General features: G+C 35.0%; 1 protein-coding gene across 1 annotated transcript in view; it reads right to left on the reverse strand.

The window, feature by feature from the left end:
- Positions 1-1,210: 1,210 nt before the first annotated feature.
- The window catches only part of LOC123563239 (U4/U6 small nuclear ribonucleoprotein Prp31-like), a 64,462-nt gene continuing 44,456 nt past the window's right edge, over positions 1,211-21,216 (reverse strand). Inside the window, exons 12-14 of the mRNA XM_045355927.2 lie at positions 16,309-16,437; positions 9,782-9,880; positions 1,211-3,482 (exon numbers count right to left, since the gene is read on the reverse strand). Coding sequence (XP_045211862.1) covers positions 3,366-3,482; positions 9,782-9,880; positions 16,309-16,437 — 345 coding nt within the window. The 3' untranslated portion in view covers positions 1,211-3,365. The remainder of the gene's footprint in view (positions 3,483-9,781; positions 9,881-16,308; positions 16,438-21,216) is intronic.

Below are 21,216 nucleotides of genomic sequence, written 5' to 3' on the forward strand. Positions count from 1 at the left end.
AAAATAGGGTTATTATAACAGTAGCTGGATCTGGGATGCAGTATTCGGCTCGAGTGGATTTTGCTAGATTGGATCTCACGAGGCGCGCAAGCGCCGAGTGTGATCCAACTTTGCAAAATCCACGAGAGCCGAATACAAAGTCCCAGATCCAGCTACTGTTATAATGACCCTTTTATTATATACCTTTACCATTTTGATTCTTGTTTTGTTCTTGAACGAAATCTTCAATGTTTATCGATATTAATTGGAACTTAGTGAAGTTTTTATGTGCGCTATATAGAAATGTGTCGTGTCATGCATATTAATGAAAATAGTACGGCAGCATACAATACGGAATTCTAAAGGTACAATACGGAATTTTTGTCTGTGTGTTCATATTTAATTGTAAAATACAAGCCGATTTTTTACAGAATTTATTTAGGTATATAATAAAACATTCTCTACATCAGCCCAAGGACTGATCTCATTTCTTCGTTGGTGATCCTGAGCTACCTACATGTACTAAGCTAACTTGGCCGATACATTAAGCCAAAGTAGTATTAAACTGAATGCTAAGGATCATTTCAGTAAATTTGTCAAAATTTAGAACAACAAACTTTGACAGGAAATAACAGAAGTAATTGTATTTACCATAAAAAAGATCAAATTTTATAGAATTTATAAGTTAACCTTTAGTCTGCTGGTGGCAAGTGATTCTACCTTTGCAACTAGGGCAGACCATGATCAGCCTGCATGGATACGAAGATCAGCCTGCACATCTATGCCGGCTGGTCATGGTCTGCAATGTCCATTATTCAGTCATTAAATTTTCAGTGAACAACCCTTTGAATAATAAGTGGTACTGCCCAAACTGAATAACAGACCAGTCTATTTTAGAAATATAGCTGGGTAAAGGTTAATTCTTGATGATAAAATAGAACTATTTGCCAAATGACCATTTGTTGTAAGCTGAATGTAGCTGTATTTAAAGATGTGTGTCTGTGTAAACTGAACTGATAGAGGCTAACTCAGACACCTTTTTCTCTAACACTGAATGTAGAAGTATGGGAATTAAGCTGTTGTTGTTTCATAGAATTGCATACACTAAATTTTAGCATGAATCATGCTATATTTTATAAAAATCTGACATGAAGTTTCTGCTCAATTTAGGTTGACACACATTTGAATTCTTCATAACACTTCTTAGTAATGCAGAAAAGCAACAAAAGAATACAGTATAAAAAATTCTATTTATTGACCAAAAACAACCAGGCAGAAGCCCTATATTGCTTACCAAAGCATGACTAGGGTAAGCTAAAAAATATACATCCAATGAAGATAACAGAGACGGTATCCTTCAACAAGAAATCACAGAGTGATCTTGGCGCCCACCACTGAGTCATTTTTGATTGTTCCAAATTTCAAGACTAGCTCAAGGTCAAATTTCATTTCAGTACACATCACTGTGCATGTGGCTCATGCATGCGGTCCATGCATGTGGTCCAAATTTGAAAGCTGTAGCTTGAGAAATGTGAAAGTAGGTCACACGATCAATTTCAAGGTCAAAGTTCATTTTTGTATACAAAACTATGCATGTGCTTCAAATTTGATGCCTGTAGCTTTAGAAATGTGAAAGTAGGTTACTAGGTCAATCTCAAAATCAAAATTCATTTTGGTACACAAAACTATGCATCTGGTCCAAATTTGAAGGCTGTAACTTGAGAAATGTGAAAGTAGGTCACTAGGTCAAAATCAAGGTCAAATTTCATTTCGGAACACAAAACTACGCATGTGGTCTAAATTTGAAGTCTGTACCTTCAAAAATGTGAAAGTAGGTCACTAGGTCAATCTCAGTATCAAAATTCATTTCAGTACACAAAACTATGCATGTGGTCCAAATTTGAAGGCTGTAGCTTGAGAAATGTGAAAGTAGGTCACTAGGTCAAAATCAAGGTCAAATTTCATTTCGGAACACAAAACTATGCATGTGGTCCAAATTTGAAGCCTGTACCTTCAAAAATGTGAAAGTAGGTCACTAGGTCAATGTCAAGGTCAAAGTTTTTTCCGGTGCACAAAACTATGCATGTGGTCCAAATTTGAAGGCTGTAGCTACAGAAATGTGAAAGTAGGTCACTAGGTCAAAATCAAGGTCAACTCATGTCAATGTTCATCTTGCCACTCAAAACTATTCATGTGGTCCAAATTTGAATGTTGTAGGTTATTGGCAAGATTTTAAATGCTTTTCCCTATATAAGTCTATATGAACCATGTGACCCCCGGGGGCGGGGCCATATTTGATCCTAGGGGGATAATTTGAACAAACTTGGTAGAGAACCACTAGATGATGCTACATAACAAATATCAAAGCCCTAGGCTTTGTGGTTTGGACAAGAAGATTTTCAAAGTTTTTCCCTATATAAGTCTATATAAACCATGTGACCCCCATGGCGGGGCCATATTTGACCCCAGGGGGATAATTTGAACAATCTTAGTAGAAGACCACTAGATGATGTCACATGCAAAATATCAAAGCCCTAGGCCCTGTGGTTTTGGACAAGAGGTTTTCAAAGCTTTTCCCTATATAAGTCTATATAAACCATGTGACCCCGGGGCGGGGCCATATTTGACCCCAGGGATATAATTTGAATTATCTTGGTAGAGGACCGCTAGATGATGCTTCATACTAAATATCAAAGCCCTAGGCTCTGTGGTTTTGGACAAGAAGATTTTCAAAATTTTTCCCTCTATAAATCTATGTAAATTATAAAAATAAACAAAGGGCCATAACTCACTCAATAATTGTTGAACCAGTCTGATTTTCAGGGGGACACAACTAGAGTAACAATACATCATTCAGACAAAGTTTGGTCAAAATCCCCCGAGTAGTTTCTGAGGAGATGCGATAACAAGAAATTGTTAACGGACGGACGGATGGACGGAATGACGGACGGACAGACCACGGACGCAGAGTGATTTGAATAGCCCACCATCTGATGATGGTGGGCTAAAAACAGAGCTACATCAAAGACTAATGCCAGTATGCAAAATTGCAGATTTATGTGGTAATGTTATGCCTTTATACAAACATGGTATTGTTTTCACCAGATTCAGCCACAAATATTACTAAAACAGGTTTCCACATCTATTCAGTTGACAGTTAAAGCTATGGACAAAGCTTGAAGCAGTCCATATGTGACAAAACCAGCTGTTTCTAATGTGGTAAAACAGCTACCACAGATATAAGTATATCCTCAAAAGAATATCTATTTTGTGTCCCCTTAATTACGTACTCTTGTCACTCTACACATGACAAATGGGTTTATTTGATCTTCAGACCTTGTTTTCATTTCAATTTTTTAAGACAACAATGTTAGCTTTGCATGTGTTCATTTATGCCAGAGTTGTTTTTCTACTTTAACAAATGAAGCTGTGCTGGAGAAATATTTAGCATTGGCTTCCTGGACCCTCTTCTCTGCTGCCTGGGGATTGACAATCTCAAGACCCTGAAAGTATACAATAGAATCCTTTATTTATATTTGATAAATCTTTTAAGAACAATTATAGAGTAAACTGTAGTTTAATATTCAGTCATTATATTTGATCATTCTTGTCAGAACAAATATAAAATGAACTGTGGTTTAATATCTAGTCATTATATATTTGATCATTCTTGTCAGAACAAATATTGAATGAACTGTGGTTTAATATTTATTCGTATCTGATCATTCTTGTCAGAACAAATATAGAATGAACTGTGGTTTAATGCTTATTCATATCTGATCATTCTTGTCAGAACAAATATAGAATGAACTGTGGTTTGATACCTATCTATATTTGATAAAGCCTGTCATGAATTGTGGTGTAGTATCTATTTATATTCTATAAACTATGTCGGAACAATAATAGAAAGAATATGCAATTTATCATTTTTTATATTTGGTAAACTTTGTCAGATGAATAACAGAATGAATTGTGTCCACCAACTTTTTTTTATTTAGGAATGAAATACACTGGGTGTGATTTAGTGTAAGGAGGCATACATGACCATAACCTTTAGCCTGCTAAATTTCTAAAATGGACTCTTCCATCATTCAATTTGGGCAGTACCATTTATTATTCAAATGAGTTCAATGAAAATTTACAGACTGAATAGTGCAGACCATGATCAGCCTGCATTGGTCGCAAAATCATAATCACTTTCTGCCAGCAGGCTAAAGGTTAAACAATATAAAATTAATGTATTTCATATGGAAGTGAAAACTACTGACATGTAATGCATATATTCTACATGTTGATGTAATTGCTATAAATTATATGTTACACCTTCAAGGTCAAGGTATACATTTCAATTTAAAGTACAATCCTAGTGTAAGAGCTCTTTTTTAGAACAAGAGGGCCATAATGGCCCTATATCGCTCACCTGTCATCATTACACTTAAGGACAAGAAGGTCAAAAAATCATTTATCAAGATCACTCAAAAGAATCATGAGAAAATATAGCTGAAATTTTCTTAAAGGTACAGATATGTCAAAATACACCTATAAATTGGAGGTACCATCCATGTTGTACCACAGGAAAGTGGTCTCGGTATTTCCCTACGGCAAATAATAAAAAAGTTACTAAATAAGCTATTTATTGTAACATAAAAGGGAAGTAATTAAAAAAAATACACACAAAACAAAGTCATATGACCTTTGACCCCTAAGTGTGACCTTGACCTTGAAGTGAGCCATCCGAAACATGTGCTCTGCACATCGTTTCGATGAGGTGAACATTTGTGTCAGGTTTCTTTGAAATCCTTCAAGGGTTTCAAGAGTTACAGAGCGGAAGGGAAATTGCTAACCAACAGACACAGACTGACAGATGGAAACCGAGGCCATAACATAATACGTCCCTTAGGGCGTATAAAAAGGAATCGAGATCTTATGGTGATACAAGTTGTGTGCAAGTTTGGTTAAAATCAAATAATAAATGAAGCTGCTATTGTGCAGACAAAGTCAAAATAGCTAATTTTGGCCATTTCAGGGGCCATAACTCTGGAACCCATTAAGGGATCTGGCCAGTTCAAGAAAGGAACCAAGATCTTATGGTGACACAAGTTTTGTGCAAGTTTGATTAAATTCAAATTGTAAATGAAGCTGCTATTGCGCAGACAAGGTCAAAATAGCTAATTCTGGCCCTATCAGGGGCCATAACTCTGGAACCCATGATGGAATCTGGCCAGTTCAAGAAAGGAATCAAGATCTTGTGGTGATACAAGCTGTGTGCAAGTGTGGTTAAAATTAAATCATAAATGAAGCTGCTATTGCGCAGACAAGGTCGAATTAGCTAATTTTGGCCCTTTCAGGGGCCATAACTCTGAAACCCATTATAGGATCTGGCCGGTTCAAGAAAGGAACCGAGATCTTATGGTGACACAAGTTTTGTGCAAGTTTGATTAAATTCAAATCATAAATGAAGCTGCTATTGTGCAGACAAGGTCAAAATTGCTAATTCTGGCCCTTTCAGGGGCCATAACTCTGGAACCCATAATGGGATCTGGCCAGTTCAAGAAAGGAACCAAGATCTTATGGTGATACAAGTTGTGTGCAAGTTTGGTTAAAATAAAATCATAAATGAAACCACTATCATGCAGACAAGAAATTGTGGACGGACGACGGACGGATGACGAACGAAGGGCGATCACAAAAGCTCACCCTTTCACTACGTGACAGGTGAGCTAAAAAGTTTGGACTGTAGTCGAAATAACCTGTATTGGTACAGAATACAGACAGATTAAATATTTCCCACGTTTACTTTAAGGTAGTTCTGCACGTTTGGTAAACCGGAAATGATGGCGTAATGTCATTTATCCAGATAACGTAGAATAAAGCCTGGATTTGGCGTACGGATATGAAAATTATTTTATGAATTAATGGCAACCCGTGAGTAAATTTAATACAACGGCAACGTTACTCTCTTTCTTAAGGTGAAGAAGGTGTAATGAGCGGGACTTTCAAAAACAATTTACATCCTAGATAACATACGCAGATAGCAGCAAAAGTTGATCTTCACCCGATGTACAATTATTGAAAAGATCAAAAGCACACTTTTTACGCAAATGACGTCGAAAATTCACCTTTAAGCCAGTAGTCGGAAATAGCTGTGATGTGCCGTTTTCCTGTCGGTTAATTTAGTCTTGGGGCATTCATTTTATTTAAAAAGTATTTTTGTTCCATTTTATATAATATGCCAGTCGAAACCTACATGGTGATGTAATTTTCAAATACATACTCCCGCTATTCGCTGAAGGAATGCCCTTTTAATGCAAAAATCATGCCAAAATCTTTCTATGAGATTATTATTTTTGTGTGGAATGACTAAGTAGTATGCAAAAACTCGTCCATAGAATTTAAAAAAAAAATAATTATTATCTTATAAATTTATTATACTGTAAAATGAGCAAATAAAAATCAGGGGTCACCCACTTCGTTTTCGCAGTATTGTCATAAATTTTACCCTTTTCAACATTTTTTTAACTCACACAAACTTCATGAAAATCATTCTTATAATACAGGTAATAAACAGCTATACTACAAGTTTTCGGGGGGACAATTTAGGCCCTTCCGAAATAAATGTTTTCAAAACTTCATACGCAAATGTATTCAGTCAATCTTTTTTCAGCATAGTATTAAGAATATAGACCTTATATATGACACTGTCAATTTGAAACTAAACATCTTGTATATCTCATATTTTTCATGCAAATCAAGTATAATTACCATCAAGGAAATACAAAAAATACAGTTATTTTGTGCAAGTGGTGCGTCTTTAAAACGGGATATTCGTTTGAATGAATTTTAAAATCACGTGATCCCCGATTACGGAAAAGCGATAAACACGAAAGTAGGACAAAAAACCACCCATGTCAGCCAAAGAAAATATAAAAAATAATCATTTTTCTGCACATGTTTTGACTTCAAATGAATTTTGCACGGCTATTGTAATGTACGTCCAGTGTATCGCCCTCCCGCATCGCTCGGCACCATTTTGTTTCTTAATAGAATGTAAATGACGCGACGTTGCGAAGCGTAACGTTTGGCATTCCGCCAGACGTCACTTAATTACACCTCCTTCACCTTAAGTTAAAATATGATATTAAAACATCTGACACGTTAAATAATTCAAAATAATATCTTAAAACCGGCTTGAAATATGCAGATTACTTTAATCATGGGTAAATATCTCAAAAACAAGGATATGGACCTATACATTTTATTTCACCATTTCATAGGCCATACGTTTATTTACAACTGTGAGAAGTTTCATTTAAATCTACATTGTAAAAAAATTTCTATTTGCAAAAATGTTATGAAAATTGTGATTTTCCCATAGACTCCCATTATGGAAACTTGCCTGAGGTCCAAATTTTTCAAATCATTCTAGCAAAATATCAAGCACATGGCCGTATCTTTTTTATTCCCTGAAATTTCTAAGTATATTCTGAAGTTTTGAAAAATCAGGGTTTAAAGTGGAATTATGAGCATTTTTTAAGTAAAAATCCAGGTTAAATAGATGTGTGTGTAAAAAGGGTGGAAGAAATTATAGCTTTTAACCCAATATACCAAATTCTTCCTGTTACCAGTATGAAATAATAAGTTTCAAAATATGACTTTTCTTATTTTGACTGGGGCAGTCTTTTTAAGGAAAGTCAAACTGCATGCAGGAGTTGCCTCCCTCAACTTCAGAAATCTCTACCTATAGGTAAGGGAGATCACTGCGTAGAAGATTGAAGAAAAGAACTATTATTTTATCAGTCCTATTTCTTTATTCCTAAAGCATCAACTTCAAATACTTATGTGACATTATCGTTAATTTAACACATTTAAATGCACAGCAACCGAAAATTGCTTTAAAATTTATACCAGAGGGCCATGATGGCCCTATATCACTCACCTGAGTTTAATTGCTTGCTTGAACAAATTTCTTTGCTAAAGCTTCAAAAACAAAAAACTAGGTGAGAAGGTCAGGGTAAAGATTATTCAAGATAACTACTGAAATTTGTTAAAAAATTATACAGGTGGTCCAAATCTCTTTGCTGTAGCTTTAAAAACAAGAAAGTAGGTCAGTAGGTCAGGGTTAAGAATATTACAGAGGAGTATTGAAATCTATATCAAAATTTATACATGTGGTCCAAATTTCCATGCTGTATCTTCAAAAACAAGAAAGTAGGTCAGTAGGTCACGATTAAGACTATTCAAGATGAGGATTGAAATCTGTATAAAAAATAATACAGGTGGTCTAAACTTCTATACTGTAACTTCAAAAATGAAAAAGTAGGTCAAGGTCACAGTCAAGTGACCCCTAATTACTTGGGGTCATCAGGTAATTATAATTAAACAGTCTAGGAAATATGATCAGACAAGTTTTGAAGTATTTTTTCCTAGATAACTCATACACAAGTGACCCCCAGGGCGGGGCCTCTTTTCACCCCAGGGGCATAATTTGAACAATCTTGTTAGAGAACCACTAGGCTACATACCAAATATCAAAGGCCTAGGTCTTGAACTTTGAGACAAGAAGATTTTTAATTTTTTTTCCTATATAAGTCTTTGTAAAACTTGGGACGCCCAGGGCAGGGCCTCTTTTCCCCCCAGGGACACAATTTGAACAATTTTGGTAGAGGACCACTAGGAAATGCAACATACCAAATATCAAAAACCTAGGCCTTGCAGTTTCGGGCAAGAAGATTTTTAAAGTTTTTTTCCCTATATAAGTCTATTTTAAAGTTGGGATCCCCTGGGCGGGGCCTCTTTTCACCACAGGGGCAAAATTTGAAAATTCTTCATAGAGGACCATTAGATGATGTCACATGCCAAATATCGAGGCTCTATGCCTTGAGGTTTTGGACAAGAAGATTTTTTAAGTTTTTCCTATCAGTTGCCATGGCAACCAGAGTTCTGTGTGGAATTCAATTCTTTGAAAAACTTTTGAAGGGGACCACCCAAGGAACATCCAGGCCAAGTTTCATCAACTTCCACCAAATGGTTTCAGAGGAGATGTTGTTTAAAGGAAAGTGTGGCCGGACCCCGGAGGGTGAGTGATCACAATAGCTCACCCTGAGCACTTTGTGCTCAGGTGAGCTAAAAACATTCACAAAAAAAACACCATGTGCAGTAAGATGCGCATAATGCCACTTTAATCAAATTTTACAATGTAGAAATTTTTTTGATCCGAACGTGCAGAACTACCTTAAATACCAGGTACGGTATACAACCACTACCTGATAGCCAATCATGTATATTTATACTTGGGTAAAAAACATTTATCACGGCTTTAAATCAATATTCAACAACAACAAAAACAAACTCTTGACAGCTACATTTTGGTATGTAATCTCTTAAACAGGGAATATTCAAATTACAAACAGGAAGTCTTCCCCTTTCAAAACATCTTTTTTTTTAAAACCAAAAACTATGATGTATTTCAGAAGTAAAACTGTAAACTATGAAGTATTTCAGAAGTAAAACTGTAAACTATGATGTATTTCTGTTAAACACTTAAGTTACATTTTTTTGTGTTGGTTTTATTAAGACCTCACATTTAAAAGAAATCTTTACTTTCAGTTTTTATTGGTTCGTTGGTTTATCTTTTATCACTTTCCTCTGAAATTCATTTACTTCTTTTTTTTTTGCTCATTAAATGATCAGTTGTATGAACAATTCAGTCCAACAATTTCATAATAATGTCTATACTTTGAATGATAAAATGAGGACTCAGTAGCACAGATCTAAAACATGGGAGATAAGAAGGAATGCTAACCTGTAATGGTGTGAAAGCAACACTAGACGCTGTACCAGACACCTGTTTCTTCACTGTGGTACTACCTCCCCACGTCTGCTTCTCTTTCGCTATCTTTTGCTGTAATGTATAAATATGGATACAATTATTTTTACTCTGCCACAAGTATTAGAATCTTAAAGCTGATTAGAAGAGGAAAAGATCTCAATTGCTCATTCCGAGGGTTTCAGGTTTTAGCTCTCAATTCGAGGTTATTAACTTGAGATTTAATTTAACTGGAGGAAACGCATGATAACTGCATGCTTTATTCATATTGCAGGTATAACTATGATATAAAGTTCAAATTAATATCAATATGATTAAATACAAAACAGAAAAGGTCATGGAAATGTTAAATTGTAAATCAAACAGTAAAATCTTAATTACTACAGTCTCAAAATAAATCTCTTTCATAGAGCTATCATTCCTGACCTCATTTTCATCATGGTTAACATTTATGAATTAGTATATCTGTTTCATGTAATAAGAGTGAAGTGTTAGATAGTTATAACGGTGGATGATATCATGTAAAAAGCAATGCAAAATGTTTACCCCAATTCCTTGAATATTTAGATGTAGATACAAGCAGCAAACCTACAATTGTTCTTCCCATCAGTTTTATATATACATGTATGAGCACCACTATGAAAAAACCAACATAGTGCATTTGCGACCAGCATGGATCCAGACCAGCCAGGCATCCGTGCAGTCTGGTCAGGATCCATACTGTTTGCTAACGGTTTCTCTAATTGCAATAGGCTTTGGAAGTGAACAGCATATATATACATGTATGAGCACCACTATGAAAAAACCAACATAGTGCATTTGCGACCAGCATGGATCCAGACCAGCCAGGCATCCGCGCGTCTGGTCAGGATCCATGCTGGTCGCAAATGCACTATGTTGGTTTTCTCGTGGTGCGCCACTATGAAAAAAACACAACAAAACTTCAGGGCTTTGCAACCAGCAAGGATTCTAATCCGTACTGTTTGTTTATCCACACATCCATACTGTTTATCACTTTCAGCACTTGTATGCAACTGATAAGTAAACAGTATGGATTCAGATCAGACTGCATAAATGTGCAGGCTGATCCAGATCCATAATGGTTGCAACTGAGCCCTTACACTTGTTTTTGCACAGTCGCACTCATATTTTCTAGCTAGTGAATGGCTGGATAACAGCCATAACAGAAATGAGTTCAAAACATTACATTAAACATTTACAAAAATTTGCTATTTTCTACGCATATCAAAGTTCCTTGATACTAAAACAATTTATTACATATTTTTAAGTGAACAATTTGTAACAGAGTTACCAAAGTCCCCCGCCTAAGGACATTTTTCACAAAATATACTGCATGCTAATACAGCATCTTGGCATGAACAAAAAATAACAAGAGTGCCAGAATGTCACAATATACGCCCGTCATGTACATGTTACAGTAAAACATTTTCTGTATAAGTTTGGTAGATAGTAAGCCAAAACAATGACAAATCCAATTCTAACAACCAGGTTAAAAAGTTTCAAGAATAAGCTATTTATAGTAGCAACAAAGAGAAGTAAGTTTTGTTTTTCTAAGTCCACAAAAAAACTCCTTACCAGGTAGAGATACCTTAAAATACACCTAAAATTTGAGAGTAACATCTATGTTGTACCACAGAAAAGTGGTCTTGATTTTTCCCTATGGTCAATTATAAAAAAGTTACAATATAAGTTATTTATAGTAACAACAAAGGGAAGTTAATCTTTAAACAAGAAGGCCAAGATGGCCCTAGGTCGCTCACCTGAGAAACACACCATAATACACCATAACAGTGTAAACATAGACCTAGTGATATCATGGAAAAAAATATTCTGACTAAGTATCATTAAAATTGGAGCAAACACAAGTATTTTTTTTATTTGACCTAGTGACCTAGTTTTTAACCCCAGACGACCCATATTCTAACTTGACCTAGATTTTATCAAGGCAATCATTCTGACTAAATTTCATGAAGATCAATTGAAAAATACAGCCTCTATCACATACACAAGGTTTTCCTTTGATTTGACCTAGTGACCTAGTTTTTGACCCCAGATGACCCATATTCAAACTTGACCTAGATTTCATCAAGGCAATCATTCTGACCGAATTTCATGAAGATCAATTGAAAAATACAGCCTCTATTGCATACACAAGGTTTCTGTTTGATTTGACCTAGTGACCTAGTTTTTGATCACAGATGACCAATAACCAAACTCAACCTAGATTTTATCTAGGCAATAATTCTGACCAAATTTCATAAAGATCAATTCTCTATCGCATACACAAGGTTTTTCTTTGATTTGACCTAGTGACCTAATTTTTCACCCAAGATGACCCATATTCAACTTTGACCAAGATTTTATTAAGGCAATCATTCTGACTGAATTTCATGAAGATCAATTGAAAAATATAGCCTCTATCGCATACACAAGGTTTTTCTTTGATTTGACCTAGTGACCTAGTTTTTGACCCCAGATGATCTTCGAACTCGGCCTAGATTTCATCAAGGTTATCATTCTGACCAAAATTCATGAAGATTAATTGAACAAGAGCACCGCCTTGTGGGTGCTGACGCTCATCTGATTTTTTTTGTATAATAGAAATATTGTCCTACCCATGATTTTCTAAGTCTAAAAAGGGCCATCACTCTTGCAAAAAGCAGGATAGAGTTATGTTTCTTGATGTACAGTGTCCACTTATGATGGTGAAAAACTGTTGCAAGTTCTAAAGCAATAGCTTTGATAGTTTATGAGAAAAGTTGACTTAAACATAATATTCAACCAAGAAAATAATTTTTCTAAGTCCAAAAGGGGCAATAATTATTGCAAAAAGCAGGATGGAGTTATGTTGCTTGCTGTACAGGGTCAGCTTATGATGGTGAACAAGAGTTGCAAGTTTTAAAGCAATAGCTTTGATAGTTTAAGAGAAAAAGTTGACCTAAACATAAAACTTAACCAAGAAATCTGATATTTTCTAAGTCCAAAAGGGGCCATAAATCTTGCAAAAAGCAGGATGGAGTTATGTTTCTTGCTGTACAGGGTCAGCTTATGATGGTGAACAAGTGTTGCAAGTTTTAAAGCAATAGCTTTGATAGTTTAGGATAAAAGCTGACCTAAACATAAAACTTAACCAAGAAAACTGATTTTCTAAGTCCAAAAGGGGCAATAATTCTTGCAAAAAGCAAGATGGATTTATTTTTCTTGATGTACAGGATCTGCTTATGATGGTGAACAAGTATTCCAAGTTTCAAAGCAAAAGCTTTGATAGTTTAGGAGAAAAGTTGACCTAAACATAAAACTTAACCAAGAAATCTGATATTTTCTAAGTACAAAAGGGGCCATAAATCTTGCAAAAAGCAAGATGGAGTTATGTTTCTTGCTATACAGGGTCAGCTTATGATGGTGAACAAGTATTCCAAGTTTCAAAGCAATAGCTTTGATAGTTTAGGAGAAAAAATGACCTAAACATAAAACTTAACCAGGCAATGCCGACGCCGACGCCGACAACCGCTCAAGTGATGACAATAACTCATCATTTTTTTTCAAAAAATCAGATGAGCTAAAAATACAGCCTCTATCGCATACACAAGGTTTTTCTTTCATTTGACCTAGTGACCTAGTTTTTGACCCCAGATGACCCATTTTCGAACTCGGCCTAGATTTCATCAAGGTAATCATTCTGACCAAAATTCATGAAGATTAATTGAAAAATACAGCCTCTATCGCATACACAAGGTTTTTCTTTGATTTGACCTAGTGACCTAGTTTTTGACCCTAGATGACCCATTTTCGAACTCGGCCTAGATTTCATCAAGGTAATCATTCTGACCAAATTTCATGAAGATCAGTTGAAAAATACAGCCTCTATCGCATACACAAGCTAAATGTTGACAGACAGACAGACGACAGACAGACGCCGGACATCAAGTGATCAGAAAAACTCACCTGAGCATTGCTCAGGTGAGATAAAAAAAGCAAAAAAAAGAGAAAGAAATTCTAAGTCCGAACAAAAATCCTTACCAAGTAGAGATAGGTAAAAAAACACCTAAAAATTGAATGTAACATGCATGTTGTACTACAGAAAAGTGGTCTCTATTTTTCCCTACGACCAGTAATAAAAAAGTTACAATATAAGCTATTTACAGTAACAACAAAGGGAACTAATTCTAAATCAGGTACCTGGTTCTTGCGCATGACACTCCGTCTCATGTTGGTTAACAATTGTGCCAAGTTACATCAAAATCCCTTCATGCATGAAGAAGAAATGCTCTGAATAAAGTCATTCTTGTATCTGACCTTTGGCCTCTAAGTGTGACCTTGACCTTAAAGCTAGGAGTCCCTTAATGAATGGCAGAGTTATGAACTGGACACGAACAGACCCTGTTAACCTTTGACTTCTAAGTGTGACCTTTACCTTGGAGCTTGGGGTCTGGGTCTTATGCATAACACATCGGTGCATAACACATCGTCTCATTATGGTAAACATTTATGCCAAGTTATTTCAAAATCCCTTCATGGATGGCAGAATATGGACCGGACATGAAACAGACCCTGTTAACCTTTGACATCTAAGTGTGACCTTGACCTTGGAGCTAGGGGTCTGGGTCTTGTGCAGGACAAGTTGTCTAATTATGGTGAACATTTATGCCAAGTTATTTCAAAATCCCTTCATGGATGGCAGTTATGGACCGGAACAAAACTGACCCTGTTAACCTTTGACCTCTAAGTGTGACCTTGACCTTGGAGGTAGGTGTCTAAGTCTTGCGCAGGACAAGTCGTCTTATTATGGGGAACATATATGCCAAGTTATTTCAAAATCCCTTAATGGATGGCAGAGTTATGGACCGGAAACGAAGTGAGACGGACGGAAGGAAGGACGGATGGATGCAGCCTATTTCTATGTCCCCCTTTTTTTCTTCGAAAAAGGCAGGGGACAGTTATCAAAATATTAGAGAGAAATATATCTGGTATTTTCACAGTGAAAAATATCAAATACATTTTTACTGATAAGGAACTATGAAATAGGTAAATTTAGTCAAAACATGAAATAAAAAGAAAATTACAGTCGAATACCGTTACCTCGATATTCAAGGGACTGTAAAACTTGCATCGACGTATCCGAAGTTCGACGTAACGATATCGACTATCTGGGACAATTTTGTACTTGTGTCGGATGTCTTTATTGTCACTATATCCAATGCTTTTTTTTCAGAGGGTTTGAAAGGGGAAAGAAATAATATAACGTAAATACGATTTTAATTTTATTGACAAATAAAAATCTTAATTAAATAGTATATACTTAAATTTAAGTTTTAAATTTTTTCGAAATATACGTGTAAACATTAGCATTTTATTCCTTCCCTAAACAAGTCTGACTGCAACTGTAATGTTCCTAGTTGAGTAGTCATTTTGACTGTGCTTCGATAACGAAAATTTGCCTGTGTAATACGCATATTGTTACTCAATCCTAAATGGCAGATACAGAAAAATATTTCATCCAAATTAGTTGTTATATTGGAAAACAATTGCCCGCTTGCACGCTGTTTTATAAGACTAATTATTGGGAATTAAATGCAAATTTCCTAACATTTGAATTGGATTAAAGGTTAAATAACAAACACACTAACTTGATTATGATAAATATATCGCCGGACAACAATAGGTTGCTTTTCACACCTTACAAATAACATGGATATTTTTTGACACGCTGTGATATCGACGAAACCAGGTGTAAAAACAATACAGGTAAGTTGACGGGACTGAGAAAACTCATCGAGCTAAACAAAATATCGAGCTAATCATATCGAGGTAATGATAAATAATTACATTAGAATATATAGGGAAAAATCGGGACCGACTAAAATACATCGTGCTAACCGGAGTAGCGAGCTAACCGATATCGAGGTAACGATATTCAACTGTAGTTTGTTTTACGTGCAAGATCAAAATATCTATGATCACTCATGAACACCATATCAGATATTTTCACTTGTGGCTATTCCACTCCTCTAGAAAGATATTTTAATCTTACACCGAAACAAACAAATATCCTCTATATCTTATTTACCAGAAGAGTTTCATTATGACATGTTTTTCAAATGATAATTTTGTTCAAGATTCTTCAACAAAATTGGGCTCAGACACTGACATAGGTAAAGTGGAAGTGACAACTCTGCATAGGAGATTATGTTAAAATATGACATATTTGTAAACTTGATAAATAAACTGAAAACCAAAACACTTTGCAAGCGAGGAATTTATTGTGAAACCATTTATATTTGTTGTGGACAATTCATGTGTATTTCCTGGTTACCTGGATCAACAAATTAAATACCCAAATATCAAATAAAGTTTCATTTTAATTTCACATATAAACCCACCAATTTATGTCCCAATGAAAAAGCCATTTTGGCTTAACCTGCAAAATTTTAAGCCAATGAAATTTTGTCATTTCACAGTATAAATAAACAAGAATGACTTACCTGTAGAGATTTGGATATTCTTGCTTTAGTTTTAGAGTCAACGACTGGTCCCCGGATTCTGCCTGTCTTTGACTTGCCAATGGTTCCCAGGGAGAATCCAAGATCTTCTTGATAAGCATCCTCTTCAATCTGTAAATATAGAAATGCTTAGAAACTATTTGTTTTGAGTGAACATGGATTAGATTTCACTGAGAAGAGATACCATTTTATATCTATCACGAGAACAAAGTGCGAGCAAGTGCTAGCGAAAATGCAAAAATTGTCTCACTTTAAGGAGAGATATATTCCCTAAATCCTAAAAAAAATTCATCTTGAGGAAAAAGAATGTAACAGGTTTTACGACATTACAAATACACACATAAAGGTCTGTTCCATTTTATTATTGGTAGCATAACATTATCAAATTCTCATCAAGTAAACCTTTTTGAATCAAGAAATATACTATAAAGAACAAAGTGCCATCACAATTTTCATCCTGATTTATCCAAAACAATAGGAGTTCATCTTGTGAAGTATTCACAATTTATACAATGTACAAGCAGATCAACAAAGCTACATCACTCTCAGTGAGATATATCCAGAGAGTAATAAAGATAATAGCTTACTGAAAAAACAAAGTACTGCATTCATTAGCATAAAAGAAAACTATAATTGATTAAGAGATCAAAGAATCACTGACATAATATGCATCATCAATAATTGGTGTTAAAAATGATAGCTTAAGGTAGTTCTGCACATCTGATAAACCGGAAGTGATAGCGTAACATCATTTAACCAGAAAACGTAGAATAAAGCCTGGATTCGGCATATGGAAATGAAAATCATTTTATCAATTAATTGAAATCTGTGAGAAAATTTATTACAATGGTACTGTTGCTATATTTCTAAAGTCAAAATATGATATTAAAACATAAGACACGTTAAAATAATCCAAATAATGTCTTAAAATTAGCATGAAATGTCCAGTTCACTTTAATCATGGTCAAATACCTCAAAAATAAGCACAATCATGGACCTATACATTTTATTTCACCAAATTATAGGCCATGTGTTTATTTACAACTGCGAGAAGTTTCATCAAAATCTACATTGTAGAAAATTTTCTATTCACAAAAATATTATGAAAGTAATGATTTTCCCATAGACTCCCATTATGAAATATTGCGTGAGGTCCAAATTTTTCAAATCAGTCTAGCAAACAAGAGGACCATGATGGTCCTGAATCGCTCACCTCTTCCCACATGTCCCAGTTTTGAGTATGACGTCGTTTTTTCTATTATTTGACATAGTAACCTAGTTTTTGAGCTCATGTGACCCAGTTTTGAACTTGACCTAGATATTATCAAGATAAAAATTCTGACCAATTTTCATGAAGATCCATTGAAAAATATGGTCTCTACAGAGGTCACAAGGTTTTTCTATTATTTGACCTGTTGACCTAGTTTTCGAAGGTAGGTGACCCTGTTTTGAACTTTATCTACATATCATCAAGGTGTATATTCTCACTAATTTTCATGAAGATCCCATGAAAAATATGGCCTCTAGAGAGGTCACAAGGTTTTTCTATTTTCATACCTACTGGCCTAGTTTTTGACCGCACGTGACCCATTTTCGAAACTGACCTAGATATCATCAAGGTGAACATTCAGATCAATTTTCATGAACATCCATTGAAAAATATGGCCTCTAGAGAGGTCAAAAGATTTTAATAATTTTAGACCTACGGACCTAGTTTTTGACCGCAGTTGACCCAGTTTCAAATTTGACCTAGATATCATCAAGATGAATATTCAGACCAACTTTCATACAGATCCCAGGAAAAGTATGGCCTCTAGAGAGGTCACAATGTTTTTTTATTATTTGACCTACTGACCTAGTTTTTTATGGCACGTGACCCAGTTTCAAACTTCACCTAGATATCATCAAGGTGAACATTCTGACCAATTTCTATGGAGATCCATTCAAAATAATGACCTCTAGAGAGGTCACAAGGTTTTTCTATTTTTAGACCTACTGACCTAGTTTTTGACCGCACATGACCCTGTTTCAAACTTGACCTAGATATCATCAAGATGAACATTCAGACCAATTTTCATACAGATCCCATGAAAAATATGGCCTTTAGAGAGGTCACAAGGTTTTTCTATTATTTGACCTACTGACCTAGTTTTTGAAGGCACGTGACCCAGTTTCAAACTTGACCTAGATATCATCAAGGTGAACATTCAGACAAACTTTCATACAGATCCCATGAAAAATATGGCCTCTAGAGAGGTCACAAAGTTTTTGTATTATTTGACCTACTGACCTAGTTTTTGATGGCATGTGACCCACTTTAGAACCTGACCTAGATATCATCAAGGTGAACATTCTCACCAATTTTCATGAAGATCTCATGAAATATATGGCCTCTAGAGAGGTCACAAGGTTTTCTATTTTTAGACCTACTGACCTAGTTTTTGACCGCACGTGACCCAGTTTCGAACTTGGCCTAGATATCAACAAGATGAACATTCAGACCAACTTTCATACAGATCCCATGAAAAATATGGCCTTTAGAGAGGTCACAAGGTTTTTCTATTATTGACCTACTGACCCAGATTTTGAAGGCACGTGACCCAGTTTCGAACTTGACCTAGATATCATCAAGGTGAACGTTCTGACTAATTTTCATGAAGATCTTGTGAAATATATAGCCTCTAGAGAGGTCACAAGGTTTTTCTATTTTTAGACCTACTGACCTAGTTTTTGAAGGCACGTGACCCAGTTTCGAACTTGACCTAAATATCATCAAGGTGAACATTCTGACCAATTTTCATGAAGATCTCATAAAATATATGGCCTCTAGAGAGGTCACAAGGTTTCTCTATTTTTAGACCTACTGACCTAGTTTTTGATGGCACGTGACCCAGTTTCAAACTTGACCTAGATATCATCTAGATAAACATTCTGACCAACTTTCATAAAGATCCCATGAAAAATGTGACCTCTAGAGTGGTCACAAGCAAAAGTTTACGGACGGACGCACGCACGGACAGACGACGGACACCGTACGATCACAAAAGCTCACCTTGTCACTTTGTGACAGGTGAGCTAAAAATCAAGCACACGACCCTATCTTTTTTATTTGCTGAATTTTCTAGGTATATTCTGCAGTTATGAAAAATCAGAGTTTAATCAAATTCTACATTGTAGAAATATTTTCGATCAAAACGTGCAGAACTACCTTAAAGTGCTTAAAGATCAAGTTGTTCATCAATTATTTAAAAATGTAAGTTTTAATTTAGTGAGAACAATTCGGGTATTAATATAGACCAAAATATGTAGCCAATTTACTGTTAAAATTCAGTTAATTACTGTTAAAAAATTACAGGTACCAGAATATTTGCACTTATGCAACAAAGTTGTCAATTTGTTTACAATGATTTGCCTTATCCAATTTCAAATTTACTCCTTTAATACATAGTCAGTGATACTATTCATCCAAAATTCAAATGTATATGTTGATTAGAATTACCTTAACAACTATGAAAATTTATGGTGGATTATGAAACAGCCTGAAAATTGAAGAGTATGTTTTTTCAAATCAAGTTCGATTATACATATGGCACTACATATACCGGTATACATATATTTCATTGATATCTTCAGCAAAACTTCTCTTATTATAAAAAAAATATGGCATGAAATAAAAGACTGTGACACAAAATGAGTGTGTTTAATGAAAAAACTCCATCACATACCTTTAACCTTAGTGACAATTTCTTTAGTTAATTTTAGCCCCCCTCTCCCCAACCATGTAAAAAATAGAAAACTTCGAATTATCAATTTCATCTGATTTTTGACAATAATTTAGAACAGATCAAACTATAAACTGTATCTCAATGTGGCAGTGTAAAAAGTACATTCTGTCTTATTATAAAGTCCCAAAACTCCATGATTTTGGTGTTTTGGGCAATTAAGAAAAAATCTTAAAGTTTTGCATCAAAATTACGGTATATTGAAAGCTATGTACTGGATCTAGGAAATTCTAAAGAATAATTTATTAAACAGTTCAAAAAAACATGTCTATATATAAACTGTGGATTTTTCCCCACAAAGATGGGGCATTTTAACTTTCATTTCTTCTTTTTTCCTCAAAAATGAAAAAAACATTCTGTTAGAAATTATATTCTAACACAACCAGCAAATAACCTACATACACTCGAAACCCGTTATAACGCTTCTCGATATACCGCGGTATTCGTTATAACGCTGTAACGTCTTGGCTCCCAAATTTTAGAGGGTAAAAAAAAATCAAAAATAAAAAAAAAATAAAAAAATCGCGGATGTTATTTAATTTGATCATAACCAGCGTTAAAACTACATCAAGTACGTGTACATTAACACCTTTCCATGACAACTGTGACAAAAATCAATTATCGTCTGCTAGCTTACTTGTTTGCGTATCGCCTTTGTTAAAGTTTCAATACATGTAGACCTGTGACAATTAGGCAATCAGTACCGTGTGACGGTGTCAAAATTAAACTGTTTGCATTAACAAGCGTGGAAGATCGGTCAGTCAACTATCAAACCGTTTAAGTTTGCACCAATTAAGTGGATGACATTAACACTCGAGTGAATAAAAATCGAACAACAGGCCCAGTTTTGTAATAAAATGCAGCCGTTTTTCATAATCATCATTCTCGGTTCGTCGGAATTTGCGAAGATTCGACGCACTGAAAGCCATATTGAGAATGTTCTCTCTTTTTAATATCGTATATTAACGACGGCGATTTAACAATTTTCTATCTTATTTATCGATTTTCTTCATGCATTCAAAATTATTTTTTTAAGACTGTCCGCGTTTTTTCTCTTTTAGTTACATAAACCCCCAGTGCAATTGCATTGCCTATGTAATTCTCATGA

The sequence above is a fragment of the Mercenaria mercenaria genome, chromosome 2 (assembly GCF_021730395.1).
Source record: "Mercenaria mercenaria strain notata chromosome 2, MADL_Memer_1, whole genome shotgun sequence".
In the NCBI taxonomy this organism is placed as follows: domain Eukaryota; kingdom Metazoa; phylum Mollusca; class Bivalvia; order Venerida; family Veneridae; genus Mercenaria; species Mercenaria mercenaria.